The 18,417-nt window shown below is 37.4% G+C and overlaps 1 protein-coding gene across 1 annotated transcript; it reads right to left on the bottom strand.

Annotated features, from left to right (window-relative positions):
- Positions 1 to 1,974: 1,974 nt before the first annotated feature.
- Positions 1,975 to 8,667, bottom strand: LOC113294978 (protein ALTERED XYLOGLUCAN 4-like; the record flags this gene model as incomplete). The annotated part of the gene is made up of 5 exons (XM_026543342.1): positions 1,975 to 2,736; positions 5,785 to 5,800; positions 5,979 to 5,983; positions 8,058 to 8,486; positions 8,580 to 8,667. Coding segments are annotated over 5 exons (1,194 nt in total), but the record flags the coding sequence as incomplete, so codon positions are not given.
- Between the last annotated feature and the right edge of the window lie 9,750 nt (positions 8,668 to 18,417).

The raw sequence follows: 18,417 nt of genomic DNA, 5'->3' as shown, positions 1-18,417 counted from the left end.
AGTTCAAGCTCTTCATATAAATGACAAGTATTTAGGATCTCCTCTCTTTACTCATAAAAGCAAAATTCAATCTTTCAAGTCAGGTGTAGAAAAGATGAAGATAAATCTGTCAAGTTGGAAGAACTCCCCCTTAAACCCAGCTGGAAGAGAGGTTGTCATCAAATATGTTACTTCCACAGCCAGCATCTACCAAATGAATTGCTTCAGAATTCCAAAGCAAATTTGCCAAGATATGAACAAGCTTCAAAGAGACTTCTTCTGGGGTAAAAACTTAGAAAATCCCACAGGTTACTATCCAAAAGCTTGGACAACTATATTTAAACCAAAAGATATTGGTGGTCTTGGATTCATGAACATGGAACTCTTCAATAGTGCCATGATAACAAAAATAGGGTGGAGGCTGGAACAAGATAAGGACTCTCTATAATACCAATTGATGGATGTCAAGTATTTACTGGGAAGAAATGTACTCAACATGGATACCAAAGCCAAAGATGGAGACTCCTGGATATGGAAAGGAATTCTAAAAGGTATCCAAAACATTCAACAACATTGTGTCTGGAGGATAGGCAATGGCAACAAAATTAATATTTGGGAAGACCTCTGGCTACCCAACTCAAAAGACAAGCTTTCAAAACCTGCAACTTCCCAAATAATACTCAATTTCTAGCTCATTTAATGACATACCAAAAGGAATGGAATCTGCAGTTTATCCAGCAACTCTTCAGCCCTGACATTGCTCAAGCCATCATTAATCTAGCTATCCACCCCAGGGAAGAAGACAACATACACTGAAATCTCAACAGTACAGGAAAATTCTCCGTCAAAGCTTTGTACAAAGCCAAAATAGAGAACCTGTACAGGAATGATCTCAACACAAGAAATTGGAGTTCTATTTGGAACATGGAAGTGGCACCAGCTATCAAAATCTTCCTCTGGAAATGTGCTCATGAAATCCTCCCAACTAATGCTAAAACTGCAAGCATTCTACACTATATAGATCCCATATGCAAAATTTGCAATAGTGGGGAGGAAACAATGACACACTTGTTCCTCAATTTCCCTGCTGCGGTTGAGGTTTGGCATCAAATGCTAGGTGAAAATCATGGTCTCTTTGATCATCACACTCGCTTCATGGATTGGTTTAATACTTGGTTCCACAATCCAAGTAATAATGGAAATAATTGCACTTATGCAACCACCTGCTGGTTCATTTGGAAGGCCAGATGTGACATGGTATTCCAAAACATCACTCTTATTGCTAAGAATACTTCTCTCAGCATCAAACAACATATTTGTGAATATAACATAGTTCACAACCTGCACCATCATGCTCTGAATACCCGGGGCCAAAATTATGATATTGATCCTCAGATAACACCAACAAGAATCCATGTTTGGGTTTACCCACAACAGCAGAATTATGGTTACTTAATCAAAATCTGCACTATCCAGGATCCTAACAGTTCTCAGTACTTTTCAGCTCTGACTATAACTGATTTTGCAGGCAACTATGTTGATAGCAGAGGACACACAGGCTAATGGGGAGCAGGAGGAGCAGACTTGGCATTTGCATGGGCAGAGGACAAGCAGCACATGAACATTGAAATACATGCTGAAACCACTGACATCCTGGAACACTTCAATGCTCTCTACATCAAAGCAATCAAAGGAAGATTTAGCAGAAACTACCATAGGGAAAAACAGTTATTGAGTGCCTCTTCAGTTTTAAGCATTAATCCTGTAACTTTTGTTTTAACAGAGAACATAAAATCTCCAAGCCTTAAACTTGGCTATTATATGTAAGAACTATAGTAGTGGGTCTGATGTTTGCCTAAATAACGACACCACTAGCACTACAATCAATCTATGTCCCTAGGCCTTGCCTAAGTTTTCTTTAAAAAGAAAGAGCTTACTTCACTGGAGCTATAAATTTAATTTTATTCTGCAACATAATTTCAAATAGATTTTACATTGAACTAAACTAAATCTTATACAACAAAAATTTAATACTTTATAATTATGATTGTAACTCTTCGGAACAGTATTAATTCACCTAGCTAGTAGCAAAAATTACCCCTCAACCTCTTCTCTTCATTGATTCAGCTTCCCACTGTCTCACAACTTGTAGCAATATCTCATTCCATGTATCAATAGGTCCAGGTAAGCACCAATGAACACAATCATTTTGTACGCCATCCTTAACTCCGTCGGCGAACGGATTTGGGTACATGTAAGGACCCGGGTGTCCGTCCGGTCTCATGAATGCTATCTTGGTCACATCTAGTGCTTCAATCCTTAATCTGTCTACTTGGAGCACCTTGTTCTTAGATTCCTCAATCTCTTCTACCTCAATGTTCCTCATAACAACATCCATTCCTTCCAAAGCCTTTTCACCTTCTTCAAATGGCTTCTCTCTAGAGCATGCTCCATTTTTATCCCATTTGCCTTCGAAACGCGCAGGCGAAAATGTCGTAAGAATCACATCAATCTCGTTTCCGTCCGTAATACTCTTATCAGTTATGGCCTTGAGGGTAGTCTTTACAGCTTTCCTTAACACGTCGAAAAATCCAATCTCAGTATGGTTAAGACCTTCACAGGCATGACAACCAAGAACCGAATCATTCTCATAATAAACCGCTGGATGAAGGAACCAATGACCCATCGACAAAACTAGCATATCGATTTGTTCCAGATCTAATGCCCATCGATTATTGTCAAAACTTTGGTAAATCCCTTTCTTCTCTTTTTCATAAAAATGTCGTAGATATTTATACATGACTCAAACTTGGAGAGCAAACCTTCCTAAAGCACGAATTTGAGACTTTCCTTATGGGACTCAAATTCGTGACTTACAAGAACAATACTTTCCATAGACTGACCACTACAGTCTTGGAAATACTACGACACTTTCCTAATATATCACTTTCCTTATTAGTCTCAAATCTGTGACTTACATGGACAATACTTTCCATAGACTGACCACTACGGTCTTGGAAAGATATTACGACACTTTCCTAATATATCACTTTCCTTAATACCCCCCTCAAGACGGAGCATGCAGGTCACAAATGCCCATCTTGGACAAAAGACCTTGAAACTGAGCTCGGCCTAATGATTTTGTGAAGATATCCGCCAACTGCAACTCCGTAGGCGTATAAGAGGGTGAAATAATTTTCTGTACTATCGCATCCCTGATGAGATGACAATCCACCTCTATATGTTTGGTTCTTTCGTGAAAAACGGGATTCTGAGCAATATACAATGCCGACTGACTATCACAAAGAAGACTCATTCCCTGTGTATGACAAACTCCCAAATCACCTAGTAATTGCTTCAACCACTTCAATTCACAAGTAGCTGCAGCCATAGATCTGTATTCTGCTTCAGCTGAACTCCGAGAAACTGTGTACTGCTTTTTGGTCTTCCAAGACACTGGTGAATCTCCAAGAAGCACAAACCACCCTGTCAATGATTTTCTAGTCAAAGGACAGCTTGCCCAATCTGAATCACACCAGCCTTTTAAACTTAGACTACTATCAGAGCGCAACAGAATTCCATGCCCAGGATTCTTTTTCAAATATCTAACCACCCGAAGTACAGCTTCCCAATGTTCTTGTCTTGGATGTTGCATAAACTGTGACAAAATATGCACAGAATAAGCTAGATCTGGTCTAGTCACAGCCAGATAAATCAATCTTCCTATCAGTCGACGATACTTTTCTGCATCACCCAGCAACGACCCTGTTGCCAAAGCTAGACGATGATTAGTTTCCATCGGAAACTCTGCTGGTTTTGCTCCTAATAACCCCGTCTCCATAATAATGTCCAATGCATATTTCCTTTGACAAACATAAATGCCTTGCTTACTGCGAGCTATCTCCAAGCCCAGAAAATATTTCAATTTTCCCAAGTCTTTCATCTTGAAACACTGACCCAAATATGTTTTAAATTTATTAAGCTCCACTATATTATTTCCTGCAACAATCAAATCATCCACATACACCAAAACATTAAGTTGCATCTTTCCTTTGATCATAGTGAAAAGAGAATAATCTGAGTAAGATTGCCGAAAACCATAATTCTTCAAAGCTGTTGATAGTTTTGCAAACCAACAACGTGGAGCCTGTTTCAAACCATACAACGATTTCTTCATTTTACATACCATATTAGGATTACCTTTCGCAAATCCGGGTGGTATTTTCATATACACCTCTTCCTCAAAATCTCCATGTAGAAACGCATTGTGTACATCCATCTGATGTACTTCCCAATTTTTAACAGCTGCAACAGCTAGAAAAGTGCGCACTGTTGTCATTTTTGCTACAGGTGCAAAAGTCTCTTTGTAATCTAATCCTTCTACTTGATGATTTCCAAAGATCACCAATCTTGCTTTTAAACGAACCAAATTCCCATTTTCATCATACTTCTCTGTATATATCTATTTACTTCCTAGTGCCCTCTTGCCCTCCGGCAATTCTTGCAAATCCCAGGTACCTTGTTCTTCTAGTGCTCGTATTTCTTCTTCCATGGCTTTTCGCCATCCTGGATGTTTCATAGCTTCTTTAAAGTTGCGAGGTGCAGAACCCGCAGTTATAGCTGCAAGAAATTTCTTATACGGTGTAGAAAATTTATCACAACTAACATAATATGTCAAAGGATACGGCGTACCTGAGGAGGATGATTGTGATGAATGAAGATGAGATGGACTATTTTCTCGAATGGTGTGCGTCAAAATCCCTTAAGCCTACTCGATGGAATCTTCGTACGCTTTCCTTTACCCATATCACTTTCTACTGCAACGTCATTGCCCGGACTCACAAGCTCAGCAGATCGCTCTTGAACTGCTACACTTTCTCCTTCTGTCGCTGTTACATCTTCATCATCACTCCAGTCAAACGCTGGACTCAACTGATCAGTCTCAGCTGATACACCAGTCACCTCAGTCTCAATAGAATGACCAGGCTGATCAGTCTCGGTGCGAGTCGAAACTATTGTCTGCTGCGACACATATGCTTCGTTCTTATATGGGAAACTATTCTCACAAAATTGGACGTCTCTTGACACTAGAAATTTTCTTTCATCCAAGTCATATACTTGCCATGCCTTTTTACCAAACGGATAACCAAGAAAAACACACCTCCTTCCTCTACTTGCAAATTTATTCCCTTTATTACTTTGATCATGCACATAGCACATGCATCCAAACACCTTCAACTGATTATACGGAGGTTGCTTTCCAAAAAAATATTTCATATGGCGTTTTATTTTTCAGAATAGGTGTAGGAGTACGATTAATCAAATACGTAGCTGTCAATGCGCATTCTCCCCAAAACCGTATTGGCAAGTTGCCTTGAAATCTCAAGGCCCTTGCCACATTCAATATATGTTGATGCTTTCTCTCCACTCTTCCATTTTGTTGCGGAGTGCCAACACACGATGTTTCAAAAACTATCCCATTAGTCTTAAAATATCCACGCAATGAATTAAACTCGGTACCATTATCACTTCTAACAATTTTGATATCTTTATCAAATTGTCGTTTCAAAAGAGCAATAAAATCAAGAAACGTTCGTTCAACTGCAGTTTTATTTTGAAGCAAATGAATCCACAAACCTCTTGAAAAATCATCTACTATTGTCAAAAAATACTGTGCTCCACAAGACGATGTAGCCCTATAAGGACCCCATAAATCTATATGAATCAACTCAAAAATACAACTGGATTTACTGAGACTACTAGCAAAACTACTTCTATGTTGTTTCGCTCTTGGAAAAATGTCACAAACTTCATTATGCTTCTTTAATCTACTCACACCCGGCAACCTTTGCAATACTTTTTCTGATGGATGTCCCATTCCTCGATGCCACAGCTCGTATGATTCTCCATTGACTGCCATAACTTCAACTTGAGGCACACCACAGAAAATATATAGTCCACCTTGTCGTTCACCCATTCCAATCACCTTCCTCGTCAACCGGTCCTGTATAAGACATAAAATGTTAGTACATTGTACCGTACATACTAACTCATCAATAAGTTGTGTGACTGAAATTAGGTTACAAGTTATTTGAGGCACATAAAGCACATTATCAAGTTTCAAACCGCCCTGCAGAATAATAGTCCCTATTTTCTCAGATTGTGCATATTTTCCATCTGGGAGTCCAACAGTACACTTCACAATATCTTTCACATCAATCATGTCATCTCTTCTACACGTGACATGATTTGTAGCTCCCGTGTCAATAATCCAAGTCGGTTTAGTTTGCTTACCTTGAAGTTGGGACGTATTTTTCTTTGCATTCAAAAACTCAAGCACCTGTCTGAGTTGTGTTGCGGTTACTCCCATCAAATCTGAGCCGTCTGAGGAATATGTACCATTTGACTGCTTTGTCTCTGATATATTTAGATTATGTGCTCGTACCTGGTTGCCAGTTCCTTGTCCTCTACCTCCTCTGCCATTCGCAAATCCACCACGACCTCTACCACCGGTTCTTCCACCTCGACCATATCCTCTTCCACTTCTAGGTTTATCTCCCCACCATTCAGGGTATCCAATAAGCTGAAAACAACCTTCATCCGAGTGTCCTTGTCTGCTACAATGCTTGCAATATTTGTTAGGATCATATGTGTTACTGAGAGTACGCTGATCAGATTGTACCTTGAACGCCATTACATTGTCATGAACTTCTGTTGTGGCAGCTCCATCTCCTATTCTGAGACGTTCCGAGTTTATCATTGTTTGATATGCTACATCTATTGAAGGCAGTGGATCTCTTGCCAACAATTGTTCACGCAAGGAACCATAGACAACATCTAGTCCAATTAAGAAATAATGTAGTAAATCTTCTTCTCTCAAAGTACTAACCTGTGTTGCAATATCACACTCGCACTTGCCACACCTACACGTTGGTACCTTCATATATGTGATCATCTCATCCCATATCTTATTCAATCTTCCAAAATAAACAGCCACACTTTCTGTTTGCTTTTGTTTACACTCACTTAAAGATGTCTTTAGCTGGCATGTCCGTGTTCCACTTACAACACAAAACCGTCTCTTCAAGTGGTTCCACAACAAGTTGGCATCATCATAGTCTCCCAAACTCGATCTGAGTGATGGCTCCAATGTGTTGCTGATCCAGGAGACAAGCATCGACTGAATTGCAACCCATTCTTCCAACTATTCACTTTCTTTAGCTTCTTGGATTGTTCCATCAATGAAACCAAACTTCCTCTTAGCTATTAATGAACTTCTTATGGCTCTAGCCCATTCATCATAGTTATGTCATTTTAGAACAACCGGTGTGATAATAATACCTGGACCATCACTTGATCCTAGGTGATATACTGGATTCTTCCTCTGCGTATCATATTCTATATTCTTGTCTTTGCTTGATTCTTCGTCACCACCCATTCTCAACGATTTTCTTTTCTTCCCTTTTTTTTTTTTTTTTTTTTTTTTTTTTTTTTTTTTTTTTTTTTTTTTTTTTTTTTTTTTTTTTTTTTTTTTTTAGGGTTTTCAACTGGCTATGATGCCATGTCAAAACTTTGGTAAATCCATTTCTTCTCTTTTTCATAGAAATGCCGTAGATATTTATACATGACTCAAACTTGGAGAGCAAACCTTCCTAAAGCACGAATTTGAGACTTTCCTTATGTGACTCAAATTCGTGACTTACAAGAACAATACTTTCCATAGACTGACCACTACAGTCTTGGAAATACTACGACACTTTCCTAATATATCACTTTCCTTATTAGTCTCAAATTCCTGACTTACATGGACAATACTTTCCATAGACTGACCACTACGGTCTTGGAAAGATATTACGACACTTTCCTAATATATCACTTTCCTTAATAACTACAGTCTTGGAAATACTACGACACTTTCCTAATATATCACTTTCCTTATTAGTCTCAAATCCGTGACTTACATGGACAATACTTTCCATAGACTGACCACTACGGTCTTGGAAAGATATTACGACACTTTCCTAATATATCACTTTCCTTAATAATTATCAACCGAATCCAGAAACAACTTGTTAAACCAGTGTTTGATTTCTCAATCCCCTTAACAAGAAACGGTGACCAGTAAACTGATACATTCACATTGTGTGAAGGAAAATGCCATCTTCTGAATTTGTTGTCCTCACCATTTGTATAGACAAGATCAGGAGGTGACACACTAGAAAGTAAGCAAAGTAGAGATTCCAATTGGTTTCTAGCCATTGAATCACCAACAAAAGCTAGATGCTTGTTTTCAAGTAAACTAAGAAATTTTGTTGGTTCAAACCTCGGTAATTGGCATTGACTAGGCTTCCATCTCCAATATAGATAACCTGAATCTGGTCTACCATGAGCCATACAGTTCTGACCATCTTTGATTGTACCACAGGTAGTGCCATTGTATAGAGGACCCGTCTTATCTTGAACCCATTCTCCATTACTATAATCACAATCATTCCTCACTTCTTCAACTGCCCAAATTCAAACAAACAAAAGCTATGAGAACAAATTGTATATACCCGAGGAAAAGGGTTTTGTGTTTACTGATCAAAGAGTTGACATACCTGGTTTAGGAGCTGTGTTGACGATGATAGGTTTATTTTTAAGATCTTTAGTTATTACTTCATTTTCAGAAAATAAATCAAGAGGGTGTCAATATAATCTAAAGATAGCTTAAGGAGGAAGAGCATACAATGCCCAAGGTAACAGCTTTTTTGTGATTGGATATGATTGTTGTTGCTGGTGGTGATGATGATCTTTAAATGGGCTTGTTGAACCCATTTCTTCTGTTTTCTTGTTTTAGTTTTCTTCGACTACACAGAGAAAATAAAGAATTAGATGTACAGAGAGGACTAGTGTGGTTCCTGGAAAAATGGGTTTCTTCTTTTATATTGGAGAGAGATGGTGAGTGGAGGAGAGATGATTTAGTCAAAAACACAAATACAAAAACAGCATCGTGAAGCTCATACTGTTTGGTTTGGTTCGGAGTACTTGGGAAGTGGCCTGCTAGAGCCCAATAATATACTTTATTTCTTTCTCTTTATGACTAGTTTTCTTGTTTTTATATTGTTCTATTGCGGAATTACCTATTCTATTATATAAGAATCCTATTATGGGGTTTCAGGGGTGTGATTTTGGGGCTTAAAATGCTAGGTGGAGACTAAATGGTATAGGGGCAGATTAGATTTAGATTAGATTTATGCGAAAGTTCAAAAACACCTTCATATATTTTCATTTAAGACACTTCTACTTTTTCATTAACTTATTTTCATTAAATGTAAAAAAGAAACTGAAAATCAAAGAATTAAAAGAGAAAAAAATGCCCCCTTTCATTTTCATTCCCTTTCTTCTTCTCCGCCCCTCTTTTTCTATTCTTCTTCTTCTTCTTCTACTTCCATTCTTCTTCGTTCATCAACGATTAATCGTCGATTCAAAAAAAAATCGTCGTCGATTAAACTCGTTGTATAAAAGCATGAAAGCAAAGGAAAAATTAGGTCATTCTTCGTCGAATCAACCTCCTATTGAAGCAGAGAAACCAACTCCAACTAATGAAGTGGTAAGTGAAGATGAAGAGGAACTGAATGAACGAGATGGACCAGCCTCCCAGACTCCTGAGATGACAGCAATAAGGTATGAATCGAAATACCCAATGTTTATTTAAGTTATTTCTCGATCTTTCAGTTGGTTTCGAAGATTTTAGGTCTGAAAAAACAGTTTCAGAATTTGATTATGGCTGGGAGTTCTTTGATTCCCAGCCGTAAATAGGTATCACGGTTGGGATATGTTGTATACCCAGCCGTTTAATTGTAACACGATTGGGAGATATCAGAACTCCCAGCCGTTTTAATTTTCACGGATGGGAATTTGTTGAATACCCAGCCGTAATTCTGGTCGATGCGTACGAGATAGAATATTCCCATCCGCAAAGACTGAATCACGGCTGAGACTTTCCTGGCCGTATATGTCTCTAAGTTCGAATGCATGTTTCAGCGGTAGTGGTAACGCCTAGTTTTTGTTGTCCGTAATTGGTTTTTCAAACCGTAAATAATAGTTTCCTAGCCGATTTTATTAGGCGGCTAGGTCCTCCTATCCGTAATATGAGAAAGCAATGAAAACAAAAAGAATCCCAGTCGTTATGGTTTTTACGGCTTGGTCGATAAATCAACTTCCCATCTGTTATTATATTTGCGGCTGGGATTTTCTATTTATCCTAGACGTTTTTTATTTACGTCTTGGACTTTGGATAAATATCCCATCTGTAATTATGTTTTCGTCTGGAACTTTGTACACATCCTAGCCGTGTTTTTGTTTTCGGCTAGGTTTTGCCTAGATTTCCCAGCCGTTGTGACTTATCTTCTTTTGCATTTTGGTCTGGTTTGTCTTTGAACAGAAAAGAAGAAAAGAGGAAGAGAAGATCAGTAGAAGTAACACCTTCTGGTATGCCCACTCCGCAACCCCGTCACGGAAAACCATTGGGTGAAAACGCAAGGAATACAAGTGAAGGTGTACTTGCTGCTATTACTGGAGGCAATGATGGTGTTTCTCTTACTGGAGGAAATGAAGGTGGAGGAAATGATGATGATGTTGTTACTGGAGGAAATGAAGGTGGAGGAAATGATGATGTTGTTGTTACTGGAAATGAAGGTGGAGGAAATGATGATGTTGTTGTTACTGGAGGAAATGATGGTGTTGCTGTTACTGGAGGAAATGAAGGTGGATGAAATCAAGGTGTATTTGCGATTACTGAAGTTGGTAGTTCTAGTGGTGCTGCTCTTGATAAAGGTAAAGCAGTGGTTGAGGAGAATAAGAAGGATGGAAAGAAGAAGTATGCACCAAAGGATAGTGCAAGAGACATCATTGATGCTATGGAGTTTTTACCTAAAAAGAAGAATGAGATACCTTGGGGTTTGCCAAGAGATCGTTCCGTCTTGATTGGTTACGAGTCATAATGGGCTGCTAGAGTCTGTGACGCAAAGGTAATAAATCAAACTTAATATATGTTGTTTTCATTTATTATGGATATTCAATCGTAACAACCAAAATTTTATATTATTTGTAGTTTCCCGATAAAGCGGTTCCTAAACTAAAGCACCAACAACCAAGGTTTTGGCCGTTGGAGGGTGAGCACCCAGATGTCGTAGCTTTGGTAAAAGCTTCAGGGTTATGGTCCGGAATCGAGGCGCTTCAGAAGTCGTATAATGTTGTGACAGTTTGTAATTTTAGAGAAAGATTCTGGTACGAAACCATGACTTTCCAACTCTCATTCGGCGAGATGACTATGACTTCGGATGATGCAAAGGAAATCACCGGTCTTGCTTTGGAAGGAAAGGCTGTGTATGAGGATTTCAACAATACTCTACCTTATGATGAGCTTTATGTCTTGGCTAACCACTGTCTTGGATGAAGCAAAGATCAAGCGGAAGAAGAGTTTGAGATTGGTTATGGAGCCCCGCCCAGAGCTAAAAGGGGATTTAAACAACCGGGTGAACGTCGTGAAACAGTTAATATGTCAAGGAAGATTAACCTGGTTCGTCTGAGGGAGCAGTTTGAGGATTCTGACCGTAAGACCAAGAATGAAGAGATCGTGATGGACGCAGAAAGAGCTAGACTTAAGGCTATAGCTTACTTGTTGCACGCTCTTGGGACCGTCTTTTTTTCCCGATTTCTCAGGAAATAAGGTAAATGCTTGTTATTTGCAGTAGTTAAAAACTCTCAGTCTCGATCCGGAAACAAACGAGGTCCCTAGGTACTCGTGGGGTGCCGCCCTCCTTGCTAGTGTGATGGAGAATCTTTGTAAAGCTTCTAGGTGGAACATAACACAAATTACAGGATGTGTTGCTCTTATCCAGGTATATTTTTGTGTTTTGTAAAAAAATGTTGGTTTATTTTACTTTTATTTTACTTTTGTGTTAATTGATTAATTTTTGTTCCGTAGTCATGGGTTTACGACCATTTCAAATCCTTGAGGCCTACTCGGGACAAAAAATGGCATCTAGAGAAACCTATAGGAGGAAGATACCCATTTCACGGGACCCAACACAAGGATAAAGAGAACGAAATGGTCGAAATGAGGAGAAAATTGGATGCTTTGACAATTAATGATGTGAATTTTGATCCATATTTGAAACTTGATGAGGATGGAGATGAGGAAGTTGGTGATAGAATATTTTCTAATGTGGCGACCTATACGGGACCTTTGTTTCATTCAACCGGGTTCGTCATTTTGGATCCTCGTAGAACGCTCCGCTAAATTGGTATTATCCAGAAAATTGTACCTCAAGAATCTCATTTTCCATTGAGCGTAGACAACTCCATATTTAAGGACAAAGATGTCAAATTGAACTATGCAACAGCAATAGCTCCGTCGGTCGAAGATTGGAATGCTCGTTCCAACCGGAAAACCAAATGAGTAGAAGAGAGCTTGAAGCTGCTCATGGTACATCCGAAGCGGATGCGAATTACATGAAATGGAATCTAGAGTGGGCTCATCCTTATGTGGAAAATTTGGATCCCGAGACGCGGAGATATTTGAAGAAGGCGGCGAAAGAGAGTTCAAAATCAGCAGAAGAGATAAATGAACAAAATGAATGGGAGAAGATGGTGGTACGTATACTACTAATTATGTTTATAAATGTTTTTTTTTGTTGATTAGCTATGAATAAGTGTATTTGATATGAAAAATAGGTTGAACGAGTTAATTGGGTGTCCAAGGACATCACACTTCGGAATCGAGTCCAAGGCATAATATTCCCTGACAAAGGAGGTTTATGTCCTCAAGAAGATGACCGATCAAGGAGAAATAAGAGGGCTAGATCTCTTTCTTCTAGCGACGACTCGGATACTCCCCCCGTGAGCAAGCTCCATCAAAGCAAGGAAGAGGCGGCAAAAAAGGTGGTCGTGCTGGAACAAGTGATCGAGGTGGAAAAAAAGAAGGGCGTGGTGGAACAAGTGCTGCTCGAGGTGGACGTGGTGCAGGTAAAAAGACTCACACTCAAGCTGGTAAGGGAAAAGGAGGTAAAAAGGCTAGAGTTGTAGAACCGGTTGTTGAACGGGACCAAGAGGACGATTTGGATGCGTTTTTACAAGAGTCTTCTGGGGAGGAATCAAGTGAATCAAGTGAATGACAATCTACTCACTTTTTAGTATTTTACTTCATGAATATTTTGTTATCTAAGCCTTTGACATTTTACTTTTTTCGTTCTTTGGTTAAGGATTGAGATGGATGGATTTTTATAACTTTGCATCTATGAATTAATGTTAGCCTTTCAATGTGTTTAATCTAAGAAAAATGAGGAAAAAAACAACATCATTGCTTTTTTTCAGGCATTTTAGGCTAGGTCGTTGCTTCACAAAACCTAGCCGAAAATGCCTATAAATGTTGAAAAATAAGCTTTCATAGCCGTAAAATTGAAAACGGTTAGAAACTGTCAGCCGTAAATTGCTCCAAGGTTAGGAAACCCGTCCGCGTCCTGTTCACGGTTGGGAAAAACCTAGCCATTGTTTGGTCTAAATTCCCTGAACTACAGTGAGTCATGTTTACAGCTAGATATCCAAGCCTTGTTGAAATCACGGTTAGGTCTTATATCCGTAAATGAATTTACGTCTAGGTCGACCTAGATACTTCCTAGCCGTTGTGTGGGGAACGGTTCGGAAACCCATCCGAGAAGGTTTACGTTTGGGACATTCCTAGCCGTATAGTACTCTGGTAAACCAAAAAAAAAAGTCTCCTAGAAACGGCTGCATATCCAAGCCGTAATTTCCTGCACGGACAGGAATCCCAGCCATTTTTCTGGCTAAAAGAAAAAAATCAGGATTACGGCCAGGAATCCCAACCGTAACTCTGACAGACCACCAACTCTGCATGTCATACTGAATTACGGCTTGGTATATCTAGCATTTCCCAGCCATAATGCTCTATAATTTCACTTGTACCACTTCAAATCGGCTAGTTTTTTGAATTTTGAAAAATATATCCGTTTGAAGACTAATCTATAGAAGGTTCTAGCTGTTCAACCACCTATGTAAACTTGAAATAACTTGTTCTCCATATAACCACTCATTCCAAATCAAAATCACACCTACAAGCTCTAGTAAAACTCTTAATAACTCAACGCAATGTACTCAAAGGATAATCCCGACTTTAATTTGGATGAAGACTTATCTCTTTGTCAAAATTTTGTGTTATATTATCCAAAGAAGGGAGAAGAACGAAGGAATGGTGGTGTACCAAGTCAATCTTATTGGAAGACGATTTTTGAAATTTTTTGTAGTGAAACAGGTAACCCTAACAACCGCGATGAGATTAAATTGTATCTTCGATTCTAAAACATACGCAAAAAAGTGGCAGAGTATATGGATTTACTTCGTATGTGCAAACAACTTCGACTTAGAGGTGATACTGATGAAGAATTCGTAGCTCAAGATAACAAGGAATGGAGAAAATGGAAAGGTTATAATTTCAACTTCGAAGCTCAAATAACCATCGTCAAAGATTTCTTGATACATCGGAAGGAATGTTATTAAAACCAACTTTGTAATGGGGATATATTAAGCATGTAATGAGTTTTATTGTGGTCTAGTTAATGAAAGTATTAGTAATTTTCAATCGTATTAAGAATTCATTTCGAATCAAAAAATTTCTCAACTTTCAAATCTAATTACGGCCGAGAATGTTTTGTAAACCCGACCGTTTTGCAGACTCAGGTTATTCAGGGAAGAATAATGGTCAGAAGTTCGTAAATTCCTGTCCGTTTTTTATAATCACGGCTGGGAGTTCCTGATTTCCCAACCGTTTTATGGTGTTACGTCTGGGAATTTCTAATATCCCAACCGTTGTGTTGATTTTCGGCCGGGTCGAAAAGTTTACCCAGCCGTTACAGCAGAAAATTCTAAATTTTTTTTTCAGATTTTCGATGGATTTGAACCAATAAAATTGATGTTGGGAGTTGATTATAAGGGTATCTTGAGTTTTGTGATGAAGGGTTTCGTCATTTGTCTTCAAAATTTGTCAAAAAAATTTCACCAAAATCACCATTTTTCCTTCTTTAAAACTCAAAAAAATGAAGTTTAGATTTGCAAAAAATTAATGTTTGGATTAGTCTAATCGATTCACTAAGACTGATTAGTTAGCTTAATCAATTTAATTAGCACTAATCAAATTAAGGGTAGATTAGACATTAGCGAAAAATATAGATAAGGGGTCATATAGGTTGTTATTTCATGACCCAAAAATCCCCCGAAAACCCACCCTTCTTAAGCCCCAATAATAGGATTCTTATATAAGGGGAACTCCCCTTACTGTAGCAAGTGAAGCTGCAAAAAACGTTTTCCGAATTTACCCTCGGATTTACTTTTTCATCTTACCATTCTATAATTAAATGTGGATAGAAAGGTAATTTTACGGAGTTTAAAATCATACCCATCAAAAATCTCTTGATCAGAATCAAAATTTCTAAGCCAAAAAACAACCCTGTTAGATCAGAATCAGACAATTTTTGAGCCAAAAAAACAGCCATGTTAGAACAGAATCAGACAATTTCTAAGCCAACAACCCTATTACCCCAATTATTAAAGTCTATTAGATTTACTGTGATTGTAATAAAATTTACATATTATTACCCAACAAACAACCATGTTCTCCATATTCAAAATCAAAATTAAAGCCAAAAACTATACCATCCTCAGTGAAATTAAAAAAAAATTAAAGCCAAGAGTTATCATCTTTTGGGAAATTCCACCAGTGTTGTCGAATTCCATAAATTGCAGTAGCAAATACATGAAATTGAAATCTATCTTCACTGCAATCTTAGTGTGGAATCGACCATTCTTCTATTAATTTCTTCAATCACCATCAAATAAAGAGATAACAAAATCTATAAACTAAATATTACCAATTAAAAAAAAAAAACAGAAGAAGAATTTGGGAGGAGAAAATCAAGCACCAGCGATGGAGGAGGTAGAAGATCGAAGATATCCTTAGTTATGCAGATAAGTCGAGTAATTGACCTAAATGCCCAATTATTTTTCCACCTGTTGCACATGCATGTGAGGTTATGGTGTAATCGAGTACACTAAGGTGTGACCTAACTAATGTGCTCCAACTTCATATGTTTTGTTAGACATTGATCGGAGCACGTGCATATATTATTGTGTATTCATAATACCACTGTATTTTTTGTTTGCAAAAGAATCTGACTTAGAATGATATTATCTTGATATTATGGCATCATGACCGTTAATTGGTTCGACTTTGCATTGTTTGGATTGCGCCTAACCGTAATCGAGGATTAAGTGCGAATTTTCGTCTAATTTTGGCGATGAAAAATAAAAATAAAAAACGTCACAAAGAACTACAATTTAGCTTCCCTAGTGAAAGTATAGAAGGGACTCCCTTCGGTCTTCCCAATTATTAAGTTTGAAAAAGATATTCTCATCTTCTTTTCTTCTTCTCTCTTTCAGTCGCTACTCGTCGTCGCCAATTTTCTGAGTTTGAAAATTTTTTCCCGCAAACCCAATACTTCTAATTCGTTTTTGATCATAAAATTTGAATAGTAATCATCAAAATAGGGTGAAGACGGAAGATATAGATAGTAGTTCGTTAAGAGATTTATTAGAAAACCCTAGTTTTGCTAACCGAACTTTCGTAGATGAAGAACACAAAGAACACTTCGATTAAAAAAAAAATTGTTCCTAACCTAACTTAGGAGTTCGGTTGACTCGCAAATTTTTTTTCTTAACCGAACTCCTTTATGTACAGGAAAATGTCGGGTTCGGTGGAGTCGTAGTTTTTTCTCTTAACAAAACTCCTCCTTGTATAAGCGAATGTTGAGTTCGATTAAGTCGATATTTTTTCAACTAAACCAAATAGAAAGTTAGGCTATATAGGCAAATTTGCGAACAAGGCGAACAAATATCTTCCAAAGCTCGAGGCGAAAAAGGTAACTGAACTTAATAGTCAGGTGGCGAAAACTCGATTAAATCTTAGTTCGGCTACCAGCGATAACTGAAAAATTAGTCGAACTACATTTACATATAAGTTCAGCTACATGTTCTTTGGATGTTGTAGCCAAACTGTTTTAACCTAACCGAAATCAATTTGTAAATTTTTTATTTTTAGGAATGTTTCGGTCAATTCGAGCATCATTAACTAAATTTGAAGTATCCCTCGGTACGCAAAACATCGTACTCTGGTTGTGGCTCGTTAAAAAAGATCTATTTGTTTTTTACAAAACCATCTTCTTCTTCTCCCTCTCAATAATTCTTCCTTTAAAAAAAATCAACTAATTAATTTAATCTCACTAATCATTAATTAGCTTATCTTACCTTAACTTAACTCACTAATCATTACACTAACTTAATTAGAAAGGGTAATTTTAGCATTAAGATAAATATTTGTATAAAGGGTGTTTTACTTTATTTCCAAATGACCTACTAAAAAAAAAATCATGGCCCCCCTTCAAAATGGAGTGGTGCCCAAAAAATCATTCTATTTTAAATTCCTTGTTTTTTGTAAGGTGAATTATGTTTTCATAGTTTACTGCTTATGTTTGGGGAAAGATCCAACAACATAGTTATCTTTTGGCACCATTTTTTTTTATAAAACTCAAACGTCAATAAACCTATTGATAATTTTATGATGACACTTTTCTTGTAAAGCTATATATTTTTACCAAAAATGAGTTTTGTTCGGGACATATATGTCCACAATCCACTAGTTTGAAAAATAAGCACTCAAGATTGACGGTTAAAATTAAAACATGTGTCTGGTGATGTTTCATATCTCCGAATGTGATTATTTGTTTATAGGAGTTAAAGTATTATAATAGGAACATCTCACCAAAAAATTAACTCAAAAGCCAGTGGCCTTTGAATTTTAAGAAAAGAATGGCATCACGATGTCTTTTCAACCATGTCATTGGATCCTTTCCATATTTGTTTAACCAACTACATTTTTATACTAAATAACACTAAGATGATAAAAACTATAAAGTGAATTTAAAAAAAAAAATATAACTCATTCGGGAAAATGTATTTAAAATTAGTTTTTTATTGTGTCATTTGATCGGGTGAGTTACTAAGAAGGAAGATTCTGCAACTGTCAAAGATTATATGACTTAACTTGATTGTTATAAATTTTTTTCCAAACTTTTAACATAAAGAATGAAAGTAGTGATGTCAGGAGTGATATAAAATGTTAAGTAAAATAACAAAGGTATCAAGTACACCACAATCTTTTCGACGTCAGTCTATGCAAACTCACCTGCATTATATAATCTTATCGTAACAATAACGACCTCAAGACTATTCAATAAGGCGATCTTATTAATAATCAAAGTTATATTCGAATTAATTATTGAACCTTTACCAAGATATGATTAACGTACAAGTGACAACCATAACGCA

This window comes from Papaver somniferum, chromosome 7, assembly GCF_003573695.1.
Source record: "Papaver somniferum cultivar HN1 chromosome 7, ASM357369v1, whole genome shotgun sequence".
Lineage (NCBI taxonomy): Eukaryota > Viridiplantae > Streptophyta > Magnoliopsida > Ranunculales > Papaveraceae > Papaver > Papaver somniferum.
Note: the sequence above shows the minus strand (reverse complement) of the source record. Positions and strands in the feature narration are given on the sequence as shown.